At 44.8% G+C, this 13,493-nt stretch overlaps 1 protein-coding gene across 1 annotated transcript in view; it reads left to right on the top strand.

Moving 5' to 3' along the window:
• KIAA1462 (KIAA1462 ortholog) overlaps positions 1-13,274 on the top strand; it is a 14,993-nt gene extending 1,719 nt beyond the window's left edge. Inside the window, exons 2-3 of the mRNA XM_009865491.1 lie at positions 5,224-8,867; positions 12,845-13,274. Of these exons, the coding sequence (XP_009863793.1) occupies positions 5,224-8,867; positions 12,845-12,879 (3,679 nt within the window). The 3' untranslated portion in view covers positions 12,880-13,274. The remainder of the gene's footprint in view (positions 1-5,223; positions 8,868-12,844) is intronic.
• The last annotated feature ends 219 nt before the right edge of the window (positions 13,275-13,493 follow it).

A 13,493-nucleotide genomic window follows, 5' to 3' on the forward strand; every position in this document is an offset into this window, starting at 1 on the left:
CTCTTGTTGGCTAAACACAAAATAATGCTCTCTGGCAGTTTGAACGTCTCTTTCTAAAATCTCAAAATGCAAGGAGTGGAACCTACTAGTCTAAAGTGTAGTTAAGTATTATATCCTGGTTTTAAAAAGGGGCTTTTCCATGTGAAATAGGGAACACAGCCCTGGAAGTGGCTTTGTCACACTTTCATAAAAATAGAAATCTTTTCTCACTCTTATTGTTACAGCAAACTCTGATTCCCAGTGAGCCTGCTGGAAACTCTTAGAAGGCACTAGCAGCTATGAACACCTTTGTACCAGCTGCCCTTTTCTTGCCATCCCTGACGCTGCCACTGCCCTGCTTGTACTGGAAGGGAGGGGTGAGCTCTCTGGGCCAGACCCAGGAAATCTATCTGCAGCTTCAGGGCTGCAGCCCTTGTGTTTTGGTGGCTGAGCTCCATCCAGGGTTGACAGTCCCCCTGCAGACCCACTTCCCTGCCCTGGGGGAGCATCCAAGGCGCAGGGCTGCCATGCCAGTGTGAGCTCTTTTAAAACTGAAAAGAATTCTGTGATGGCCCACGTTGTAGTGTTTTGGCCTGTTGCAGGTGGGCCAGAGTGAGCTCCGCTGGGGATTTTGATCTCGCTGTCTGATTTCTGGACTGCTGTGGGAAGTTGGTTCCTGGTTCTCAGGCTGGGAAGGAACTGCATGCTGCAGAGACTTGGGGACCGATTGGGCCCAAAGAGGAGACAACCACCCAGCAAGGTCCAGCACGAAGACATTGCTCTTTGGGCATGGCAAGCTTTGGGCAGCCATCTCCTGACACTGCCTTCCTAGTGCTGCAGTGTAGCAGGAGGAGAGTGTGCCCCAGCTACTTTCACAGACCTTGACCAGCTCCAGTGGCAATTCAGAGCATGACTCAGGCTTCTCAGCCCGGGAATTATCTACACCCCATTCTTGCTCAGACCACTAATGTAGGAGAGCTAATCACCTTCCAGGCACCACAGATGGGCATGATGTTGCCCACCTCATTGCTGCCTTCACAGACAGGTTTGCAGGGTTCAGGGTGTTTCATGATGGCAGGGGATAATGCTGTTACCTCCACTTATTAGAGTTGTTCTGCTGATCAAACCCTGATCAAGAGGAGAGAGGCTTCATAGCAACTGCATGTGGGCACATTACACCGCCTGTTGCTGTTGCTTGCACGGGCAGAGTGACACCCCAGCAGAGTGGGGAAGTGATGTTTTGCTCCATCCCGTTGTTCTTTAGGCAAAGCACAAGGAAGAAGATGGTAGGAGGGCTGTCCTGGCTGTCCATGCTTAATTGAGCATTAGGTGGACGTCCAGAACAGGTTTAAAAGAGGAAACAAGGCAGAGAAAATAGGAAAGCTGACCCTATGGGTAGAGATGAGAGGGTTCACAGAAGGAGAACTCCTTTCTGCTACTCTTCTGAGTAAGGAGAAGAGCGACTTTGCTTAGCTGTTTGTGTAGGAGGAACTATGTTGGTAGCTAGCAAATTAGAGATAATTAGATAACACCATTAATGAGGTCACCTGCTGGAAAAATTAGAAGAGTGGACTGGTGTTTCCCAATGTTGGGGCTCAGAACTATGTGAGGACAGGATCCCACAACAGAACAGAAGCTGCCAGTACCCAGAACAGCCCTCTCAAAATTCTTCCCCCTTTGGTGCCAAACCCTGGAAATTTCTTAACAGTTTCTCCTTGTTGGGCACAAAGTGTCCCAGAGCCTATGGTTCACCCATCCTGAGCTACTGGGTGCTCAACACCTACCGCTTGCATGCTGGCAGCTAGAAATAGGGACAGAAACTCCCTAGATAGCCTCATTTTGACTTTGAAGCTTGTGCCACACTCCTTCACTTCTGGCCCCATTATCTGCGTCACACAAGCTCCTGCAGGTCCAGCATCACCCTCGGGGAACTGGGCAGCTTCAGCTCACTGCTCTGAGAGCAGCAGCTCGGTGAAATGTGGTCATGTACCCAGTGCGGGGTGGACAGATGGCCTCATTTCATGCAAAGGCTTAAAATTCATAAAAACCTAGCAATAGTTGGGTTTGTAAAAACAGTTTTAATTAAATTAATTTTATATAGAATCAATTCAAAGTACTTTCTGACAGCAAATGTAGTATTCTTTAGAAGTAGGCCTGAGTTCATAATGTTAAAATCTACCTCCTTAGTCCCACGGGATTGCTCTGTCCCTGGCACTTAAATCTTCCCGGTTGGTCCCATGGGACTACTCCATCCTTGGCACCCCTCCCAGCTGTGAAGCACTTGCACGCTGCTGTGTCTGGGTGTGCATTTCTTTGTGCGTCAGTACCAGTGCATTGAGGAGCGAGGCAGAATTGCGTAGCGGCACAGTCAGAGACCAGCTGTAAGAAGGACTGTGCGGTCTCTGCATTGATAATCTGTCACAGACACAAAGACTGCAGCATCCAGAGTATTCGCCATCCAGAGATGTCACATTGCTGAGGCTGTAGCGAAGCATTTTGAACTTGGAGTGGCTCTTGGATGCTTCCCCTTCCCACCTCTTCCTTGACTGCAAGATTCAAAAGTGTCATATATCCTGGGAGGAGGCATTCTTTGCTGCAGTTGTGGCCACAAGCTGTGTGGTTGTGCTGTGCTGCCTGCCATGCCTGCCTGCTGCGTGCAGGTGCGCAGGAGCTGCTCTCCATCCTTGCAAGCAGAGGAGCCTTCAGGCTGAAGCTAAGCTGGAGGGTCCTTGAGGAGACTGGGGATCATCTCCTTCCCACTGCACAGTGCAATGCCATCCTTTCCAGAGGTCTTTGGAATCCACGATACACACTGTCTGTGTAATGACCTCTAGCACCTGAGCCAGGAGCTGGAGAGACCTGTCTATCTTGTGAAGAGATCGTAGAAAACATCAGGTTTAAAATGCTCTAAATATTTCCTTTTGAATGTCTTTGCTGCACTCCCATTGCAGTGATGACATAGTACATCACTGGTGGTTTGTATCATGTTTCAAAGTTCTTTACTGGAGCCTAGTTATTAATATTTTAATCTTTAAAAGTAAGTGTAGTATTTTAAACAGCTTTTAATAAATGGAGCCATAATTGAAGCTGTCCTAACTAGGACTAACTTACTTTAGTGAATGTCTGAGCTTGGGTTTTGTTTGTTTTTAAACCAGCAAACTAACCAAAACTCTTCTGTTTTAGCAGTTTCCTAGGAAAGAGATGAATAATGCTTCCTTCTCTATTCCTGGTTTCTTATTAAATCCTTTAAATGGCCATCCCATTCCATTCCCCTGCTGTTAGTTGCAATTGCTGCAAATCTCCGTATTATTGTCTACTATACCTCCTTCCCCAATGTTTTTATATTTGGGTTGATAACAATTTGTGTTTATTTAGTTGTTCTGTTTGGTTTTTTTGTGGGATTTTTTAATGGTAAATTAAGCTTTACAGCAACATCTCTGGAAATTTAAAGAAAAAGATTTTTAGATACTTTTCTAAAAGACATGCTACCACTGAAGCACAATCATTTCAGGGAAGTCTGATAGCCTGCGTTAAACAAGATGTCAAACTAAATAACCATAGCGGACTCTTCTGATCTTGGAATCTATGACTCTATGCTTCCTGTGATTTCATAGACCCTTTTTACGATGACGGATAAAACCAAACAGAAAGAGCAATCTGTCCATTCCCTCCTCGCTATTACTAGACCCCGTTTCTCACTCGCCTTGTTTTGTAAATTCAAATTCAGATGGTACCATAGCAACATGGGGATGAGATGACAAGGTAGGTTTGATAATCTCAGAAGAAGGTAGCATTTATTCAGCTGCAGGTTTCCACATGCAGAAAGGCATGGAAATGTTTATTGTTACTTCAATCAACTTTCAATATAGGAGGTGTCTTGTTATATCTCGCTGATTAATGAAGATGTCTGTTACTTCCTGGAGTCAGCAATCGAGTTGTAGTTTGTGCTTCAGAGGCGGAACATTTTGTTTAGATGTTAAGTCTTAATCCAGTTTAATTAATATGAGCAAGATGCTCCTTATCGCAGTTCAGTTTTTAAACTTTTATATTCATAGGATGAAGTTAATAGATATAAAAAGAAAATTGCTGTGGATCTAGTTTGCTGAATTTTCATTCTGAATTTTGAACTGTATTGTTTTTACAAACTACTCTTTAACTAGATCATTGTTTTTAGTAAGAAAGAGCCAGATGACACTGTTTGTATACCTTGGGGTGGAGAGAAGAGAAAGAAATTCTTGGGTTCTCTCTACATACTTGTCCTATTTCTGTCAATTTTGATTTTTCTTTCCAGTCTTATGCTGGTGGCAGCCACAGAGTGTGAAGGCAGTTATATTGTTGGACACCTTAGGTACAAGAACAGCAGAACATAGTTCAAGTAGAAGATTAATTATTTATATAGAAGAGTACCAATTTTGTTCAGCAGTAATATATAAAACAGTTCACATTCTGTTCAGAACACACAAAGAAGCTATTCTGTTCATGTAAAACTGTCTTCAGAATTTCTAATCCACAATAAAATGTCTAAAGTCTTTCATATTTCAGTAATATAGATTGCAGGAGTTAATCCCTCTTTTATTTAAGAATTTTATACTTCTTCTTTAGTATTTTAGATTTTAAATAGTGATTCCATCTTAATCAGAGCTGTCCTGATATATCACCATTGTTGTGGCATGTATCATTTCACCCAAAGCACTGTGAAAAAATTTGTTGCCTCAGAAAGACGAATAAAAATCAATACTGGAAATGACATGTTTAATTTCAACCCTCATACTAGGTTGCAAATTGTGTTTCTTACAGAATATATCTTAGGAAATAGCCCTCTACCTGTTCTCCCTACCTCTGCTTTACAGATTCTTATTAAACTTGCATATCACAGTAGTCCCCTTGACATTTATAGATTCTGATGTAGCAGAAAGAGGTTCAGCACAATCACTTTTAGTATCCTGGTGTTCATCGAGGAGGGCTGTGCATGTTTGCACAGCGCGTAACTGTGTGCACTTGTTTCTCTTTTTAACAGCTTTGCATAGCTAACAACATGCCAGTAGAGCATCAGTTCCTTCCTTTACTCATGTTAATGACTGACTTTTAAATCCTCTCATTAAAATCATAAAGTCATCTTGTTGCGAATAGATTACACAAACCCCATTGGCATAACTCAACATTTGACCTGCTAATGGCCTTACCCATCAGAGAAAGAAAGGGCATCTGTGCAAACTGCCTGTGACGCTGCGTTTCTTTTTACAGGGCTTATGACAGGACTCAATTAGCATGGTCTTCCCAGCCCAAGACCGATAGAGATCTCGCCTACTGGAGAAGACGAGGACAGGACTTCAGTGTGCTCCTGGGCTATTCACAGAAAGCTAGTGTGGAAATGAAAAGCCTGGCTGCAGCCCCGGGGCCATCCCGGCACCCCAAGGAGAGCCAGCTGAAGGTGGGGACAGGCACAGGGTACGTCAGAAGAAGTGGCTTGCAGGAGAGCTGTGAAATGCCCAGCGACTGCAAATGGCAAAGTCTGGGAATGGAAAGCTGGAACCAGCCAAAAAAGGTAGGGAGGCAAATGTCCGAGGGTGACAGGGAGAAGCTGCTTCAAGAGCTGTATTCACTGACCCTGGGAGACAATATTCTGAGCACCCACAACAAGGGGAAATCACAGTCATTGCCGAGGGTCCTTTCGCCAGAGAGCATGAGGTGCGTGGAAGTGCCCTCCCTGACCGACAGTAACAACTCACTCAGCGTAGCTAAAAACCCGTCCTATCCCCCAAGCAGACGGAGTGTGGAACCAGCCAAGCACCATGAAACAGGAAGCCATTTCCTTCCCCTGGTGAAACCCAAGTATGGGAGACCTCTCAAGCCTCCATCCTATGATCTGCAGCGGCAGACCAAGGCACCTGTGGAAACTGTAAGTTCCCAGGCCCGCTACCAGAAAGATGAACCCATCTCCTACTTAGCCAAAGTTAATGAGCCAAGGCAAGATGCTTGCATCCAAGACTGTGGTTTGGAGCCCCCGGTCTACGTACCTCCTCCTTCTTACAAATCCCCACCTCACCAAAACGTGACCCCCCGTCCCTTCAGTGAAGTGCCTAATGTGGACACGTACGCCAGCAGTGATCAGCAGGGTCCCACAGAGCGGGTTGTCCCCTGCCAGCGACCAGCCATGAATACTTTTGAAGCAGGGGGTGACCCTTGCAAAGACAACCATCTTCCTCACAGGAAGCAAAGCCATGCAAGGCGCCCTGCTGACTACCTGTGTTCTGTTCAATATATTCCTTTTGATGATCCTCGGATACGACATATAAAAATTGCACCCCCGGAAGGTCTGCAGGACAACACTAAATACACTGAAAATGCATGTTCTGGTGCTTCGCAAGAGAAAGATCTTGAAGTACAGTACAATAGTGCCTTTTTGGATGCATCAAACTTGTCCAATTCTGCAAAGGGAGAAGGAACATCCAACAGCTCCACCCCTAGCAACAGATGGTTGGCACCATCCATCCGAGATCAGGAAAATTGTGCCTTGCCGGACCAAAGAGACAGTTGTAGCACAACTAATCACAGCCCTCGTAATGAAGCCAGTGTGGAGTACGCAAAAGGCAAGCCTTCTGTAAGAAGTACACATATGGACAGCACCTGTGAGATTGTTACAAAAGTGAAAAAGTTTGAACCTGGAACTGGGATGCAGAGCAAAAAGAGTTCAAAGAAAAAAATGAATGAAACTATATTTTGTTTGGTCTCTATCCCAGTTAAATCGGAATCCAATCTGCCAGATACAGATAGGAACAACAACATAACCCAGAGCCCTGATAAGAATGGGTTTGATAACAATGGGGCTTTGCAAGAACAAAGTCTCTTAAGTATGTCTTCAACAGACTTGGAGTTACAAGCTCTTACAGGAAGCATGACCAATAAAAATGAGTTACAAAAACAAGAGCAGTGGAGACCAGAAGAGTTCAAACAAATGAATGACCTCAGACTTATTCAGCCTGCAAAACACAGAGAGCTCAAATACTCTGGCTCCTGGCCAGGTGATCAGTACAAAGACCAGCAGACACAGACCAGTTTCTCTGAGGAACCTAAAAGCCCACAATTTTTCCATGGTACAAAGCCCGGGCAGCCCAACAGTAACAAACCGCTGTCTCCAAAGCTCCTAGGATGTACAGCATCCATGACAGAGCCAAAACAGACAGGGTTACCTTCTGACGAGAGAAGCTGCAGACAGAACGCTTATGGCATGAAGGGCCAGATGTACCTCAGCCAGTCTAGCAACAGTGCATTTTCCAGGACTGCCACCTCAGTCCTTCAGGCCCCCTCCCCAAAAGCCCACCAGAGCCAGCCTGTGCCTGCCCAGGAGAGGGAAACCGGCCTTCTTTCCAAGGGAGATGTAGTGAAGGGAGAAGCAGGTGCTCCCTGCAACAGTAAAGAGCTCTTTGGGCAGTTCCTGTTGAAGCCTGTAAGTCGCCGTCCCTGGGATGCAATAAGTGAATTAGAAAGTTTTAACAAGGAGCTGCAAGAGCAGGAGGAAAGCACAAGCAGTGAAGAAGATTTGGAAAGTTCTGTGGCTTCTCCTCAGGCAGGTGCCCTTATGCAGAGGAGGGTGTCCAGAAACGAGAAGTCGAACCAGGAGCCAAAACGCAGTGGGAAATCAGAAACGTTTGTGCCAGAGGAGCCTGTATTTAAGTCAGGAAGAGTTAAAAGTAAGTCTGAAAGTTGGAGCATGGGGACAGAGCATGATGGAGAGCCAGGCTGTATTGGCTCTGGAGGCTCCTCACAGCCAGGCGGGAGCAGTGAAGGAGTGGGGCCAGCAGATTCAAGTCTGATAACAGAAATGAGAACGGGGGAAGCCAAAAGCAGAACAAGTAAGCAGACAGTTTGCCTGGGCCCTCTCAAGAGAGTTTTGTCCAGTAGCCCAAACAGTTCATGTCACAGTAACCCTTTCAATAACCCTGTCTTGCAGGAGATGAGCGAAGACCAAAATTACCTAGACTTTGTTAAACTGAGCAAAGGTGCAACTCCCACAAATGATACAGTATTAGAGAGGGGCTCAGTAGCATGCTTGTCACTAACAAAGAGGAACCAAGGGCACTCTGAGCCAGATTTGAGGTCAGTGGGACTTGAAGTAGCCCCAGGATCTGGTGCTAACAATTCTGATCACTCTTCAAATGCAAATGCAGTGGAAATCCCTGTGAACGAGTCATTGCAGGCAAGAGCTGCAAGAATTTTAGGTATAGATATAGCAGTGGAGTCTCTCCTTCCAGATGACCACATTGGGCCCCAGCCAGGCACTAGCCCTGCAAACGGTGCTCAGGACTTTGAGTTGTCAGTGGGGAGCACAGTAAGTGAGAAAGAAGGGAAAAAGGAGGGTTCTTACGAAGGCAGACGAAAGTGTGGCTGGACGGAGAGTGCTCTTTTTGTCAGAGCAGGAGGCCGATCCTTATACCCTGATGAATGCCAGACCACTCATCAGGAAACCAGTGCTAAAAAACTGGTAACTGAGCAAGTTCTTGAACAACCTGTGAGTCCCAGCCAAGGTGAGGACCGCAACTTGGTTTGCAAGTCAGCTGTGTGTCAGCCATCAGAAAAGAGAGTGAGAAGCACGTCGAAAGTGATAGAGACACTCCAAGGCAAGCTCACTTCTCCACCTAGCCGGACTGCCATGGATCGCTTAGTGCGGATGAAAGAAGTTGACTCTGTGTCCCGGATGAGACGTCTGAGCATTAAAAGTGCAGACTCGGGAGAGGAGGTGGATGAGGAGAAGCTGTCAAGGGGACAAGAGGAGAGAGGAAGCAAACTGGCAAGCTCAGGGGCTGTTTCCAAGCGTGTTATCTCTCTCAGTGAAAATGGATATTTAGGTGGAATGGACAAGAAGAAGCTCAACAGAGATTTTTCTTTCGGTAAGACCCTATTCTGGGAGATCCAAAGTGGGTGCTCTTGCCTTATGTAACAGGCATGATTGGTTTGCTTTTGCCCACATAATGCTGCTCAAATAGTATCAGGCTGTAGGTGGTACTACCTCCATCTGGTTGCCACCCCCTTTGCTCTCTTTGTGGAAGAGGTAACATTTGTGTTCTCTGATCCCATTTTAAGTAAAGTTACGGTAAAACTTACTTGTGGTACTGAAACTCATTCACAGAGACCAGAGTGCTCCCTGAGGTCTTATCTCTGTCTAATTGTTTCAGGGAACAGCCAGCTTCACACAGCAGAGTTCAAAGACAGTCACTCTAGTGCCAGTGTTTGGGAACACGTGGTGATTTAATCATAGCCTCTCCTTGAATAGCTGTTTTTCCCTCTCTAATACTTAAGTAGACACATACTATATCAGAGTTCAGAAGGAACTAAAAATAAAAATCTGATGTTCTTCTGTGAAGCCTCTGGGAAATGGTTGCATTAAGGAGCCTGGAAAATGCTCTCTCTCTCTTATGAATATTTTCCAGATCAGATGTGGAGAATAACTGTTATCCTGAGGTCAAACGGAAAGCTGACTTTTTCAGTGAACACCTTTCCCCCCGCAGTGTTCCTCATCTCTCAAAAGCATATAAACTTGTGTAGTCCACATGCATCCCCAAAGCAACAAGAGCTATTCTTCCTCCAAGCAGTTTTTGTACAGCATTGTGTTGAACTGAAAACCAGTTGTTGCCATAGATCTGTATGAAGGGATAAATCTCCCAGGCCACCTGTCTAGTGCATTAAATTAATTGGTGTGAGCAAACATACGGTGTGAAAGTTGTTAAATTAACACTAATCTCCTCCTTCATTTGCCATCCTCTCCATAACAGCTGACACTCTACCTTGAAATCTGCACAGGTTATTCATTAAACCTCATCAATATAAATCTGTTCACAGTTTTCCAGTACAGAGGGACTGAAATTAAATGGAGCATACTTTAAAGTGGATTTATGTGCTTCCATCTGAAGAGAAATATCTGCATGAGTTCTAAGTATTGATTCCTGCAGTCTTACAGCCTTTCCCTTTGTGTCTTTTCATGTATCCCACAGCTCTGTGTCTCTTTGTGCTCCAAACTGTATTTCTCTAGACCAGATTTTCCAAACAGGCTAATTCAGCTTTCTTGTACCCATCAGGTCTAGTACGCTCCATGTGTATTTCATGTGCTTTCCTCCCTTGGGGTTTCTGCTGGAGTGAAGAAAAAGACTGTTGTGGTGACATGACTTCAGGGATGTATCAAAACAGATTGTGTGTGTTTTATTGGAGGGTTATTCTGCAGTAAATTAGGTCTAAATTTATCCCTCTTGCTGACAGTGCCAGGGTTGTATTCTGCAGTGTGTTCCCGTCACAGCAGTTCCCTCCCCACTTCTGGATGTTCCCCTCCTGCTGCGCACACCCACCACCGCAGGGTTACACGCACTCACACGGGGCACGAAGGCATCTCCTCCACTGGCTTCTTCCCATGTAAAGAGACCCTGATTTGCTGATGGCCACGAGATCTTCACCTTACTTTGACAGGGCAGGACTGAAGATTCACATTTGTAGAAGGGCCTGATGTGTCTTCCTCTGTTAACACTCACTCCAGCTTCCAGACTAGCTCACTGATACCACTGAAATCCAAAACAAGAATCCTGGAAAGCCATTGCATTTGTTGATTTTATAGAGTAAGTATTGTTAGATGGTCTTCTATTTGGAGTGAGGTGAGGTGATGGTAGTCCTGTAATTGCAGACCGGGGCTGTTGTAGAGGCAAGAGGCCTTAGCAGAAACAGGTTTTCACATGTATAATGCAGCTTGGCAGATGAACAGTCATCTTGCAGAGTAAGAGCTCTGCCGAAACTCAGTGCAAGCAGTTGATCTTACTATGCAAATACTGCCATTAAAACATCTCCGAATATTCCCAAATGCATTGAATGTCTTTTCTCCTTTGCTGTTTGAAGACTGCTTCCATGAGGCTGCTGATCTGGCTTTGTTTCTGTAGAGAGCATTTCAAATGAGCTTAACCAAATGTTGAATAAACATTTCTGTATCAGTGCTGGAACTCCCATGTTTGTCCCCCCAGAAGTGTGATGTAGCCTGGCAGTCTGGCCTTTTTGTGTCCTTGGTTTAGGTGCTGGGGGTGTGGGTAAGCTTTCAAGGAATAAACTGAGCCTCACAGAGGCTCCTTGTCTTGTGGCATGATTTTCACCTCCCCTGCCACTCCCCAAAACAGGGAGCACCTGGCATTTTGTGGGGAGTTCTATTAGTGTGAATGTGTCTGGCCATAGGAAAATCAGGCTTCTAAAATACAAATCCATTTTTATTCTTAGGTAAACTTCACACAGAACAGTTCAGAACGTTCTAGCAGTTTAGATGGCAAATTATTTACAATTGAAAAAATGTTACTGCTTTAGAGGCATCTTCCCACACCATCAGTGCATTAAGCTTAAAAAGATGCAGCGTTATCCCGGAGTGCACAACCTCTCAAAAAGTTTTTTCCTCTTGATTTTTTTGCATTCATGTGGTGTCTTCTTGAAGTTTGGAAATACCAGAAGAGGATGAATAGTGATAAGCAGTTCTGAAAACATAAGTGTTGCTGGCACAGACTCCTTTCTTGGCTGGCCTAGCAATGTGAGGAGAGTGGGCAAGAGAAGTGATAAAGGATCCTGCACCAGGAATCCACTGACTGAGCCATATCCAGAAGTTCTTTCCTAGTCAGTCCCCCCTTGATACAAGTCTGGATGCTGCAGATGGACACTTGCACGCAGGAGGAAAAATTTCCCTCTGAGGATTTTTATGCTTGTTTGAATGAAGACATTCACTCACATCAACATAAAAGTCCTGGGGGTGAACGTTTTACTCCAAAGTGTGATATTTATGTGTGCAACTATTTTCATGCTCAACCATTTAAATGTGAGTGCTGTGGGAGTACAGCCTGCGGGAGGGACATTTAAGGTTAGCACAGAGACACAGGTTGTGTAAGAGCCGCAAGTAGCAGATGGTAGCAGGGGCTGTGGCGCAGTTTGTCCAGGCCCCTGTGTGCCCACAGATGCCTCCATGAGTAGCCCCGGTTCCTCTGTGCCATGACCATGCGTCCCAGAGAGCCCAGGGTAAGTCAGACACGTGCACGGTGGCACAGGGCAGGCAGGTCTTACACGGCAAAGCCTTTCTCGTTGCAAACCAATCCCAGAGTCACGAGGGTGAAGGAAAAGCCTCGTACCTGCTCACTTCAGAGCCAATGTTGGGATAAATCCAATAAAAAGATACCTCATAGAAGAGTGTCTTTGGAGATTCAGGAGAAGAACAAAATGTGGTCTGTCCTGTGAACCGACAAGAGGTAGGCTGAAAGTGAAGACCAATGTTAGTAAGCCAGTCCAGTGCTTTACTGAATAATGTGCAAGAGGCGAGCTGCAGTTTTGCACACTGAAGTGAGACAGTTGTAGTGGTGCAACACAGCTGTGCTTTCCTGTATTCTCTTGAATTAATCTGAAACCAAGGATTTGCAATCAAATGAAAATACCCTGGGACTCAGAGGCATCGTCACTTCTTCAGCCAGCCTTAAACACCCTGCTAGGATGCTTAAAGTGTTTACTTATCCTTAGTGTTTGGGGGGAGGGGGGAAAATCTTATGTCTTTCTCTTCGTCAAAGCATCTGAAAACTAGAAATAATCACTTACCGTGCAGTGCACTTGTTCCTACCTACCCAAGGCTTCCCAAATTCTATCTCCATGCATTTGATCCAAGTTGTCCCTACATTAAACTGATGCAGACCCAGAATTTGGGTCAGGAATGTAGTATGTATCTTTAAGGCTGTAAGTCCAATACTAGCTTCTTTTTTAAATATAAACCAGGGAAAAGAGGTCTCATTTCCACAACTAGCAATGTTAAATACCTTGTGAATACATAAACAATACAATACATTATTAATAGAGCTTTCTTGTTTCTTTTCAGATACGTATGACCCCACCAAAGTTGAAAAGGTGTGAGATGAACGAAGAGGAGAACAGAGAGATTTCTGCTCTACTAAGAATGTTTCACTGATAATTTTTTTTCTGGGTGCTTTTTGGTTTTTTCTTTTTGTTGTTCTTTGATGCTTGGAAATTGTCTCCATTTGTGGTGTTCATGGTGTACTGATAATGCCTTTAACACTGCCACTAAGAATTAGCTATTTGTATCTGAAACTGCCGTGGAGACCACAGAAGAATCTGACTTCTACACTGGGACCATCTGGCTTTGTTGCATTAAGACTTAATACCTACCGTTGGGGAAGAGTTTTTATCTAAACTCTGTTTCAGTCTTCAGCAGGGATGATGAAATGCATGAAGTGAGGCTTTTGAGCTGTCTCTTTGGTGTAAATGTAAACATGGGAGATTAGTGAAATGATTTTCAAAAGAATGTGAATTTATAAGCTAAACTTCTAAGTATCTATAGTCTAAACTTTGTTTAACTTAAGGGATTTTTGGCCATAAGTAGAAAGTGTTGCTGCACTACATGGGGGACAGAATGCAAGAGAATGGTAGCGAAGACTGATTGTGAAATTGTTTCTGACTTCCAGAGTTTGAATTTACTCGGATTAAATACTTACTTGCCACCCAGAGAG

The sequence above is a fragment of the Apaloderma vittatum genome, unplaced genomic scaffold, assembly GCF_000703405.1.
Source record: "Apaloderma vittatum isolate BGI_N311 unplaced genomic scaffold, ASM70340v1 scaffold23822, whole genome shotgun sequence".
NCBI classification, from domain to species: Eukaryota; Metazoa; Chordata; class Aves; order Trogoniformes; family Trogonidae; genus Apaloderma; species Apaloderma vittatum.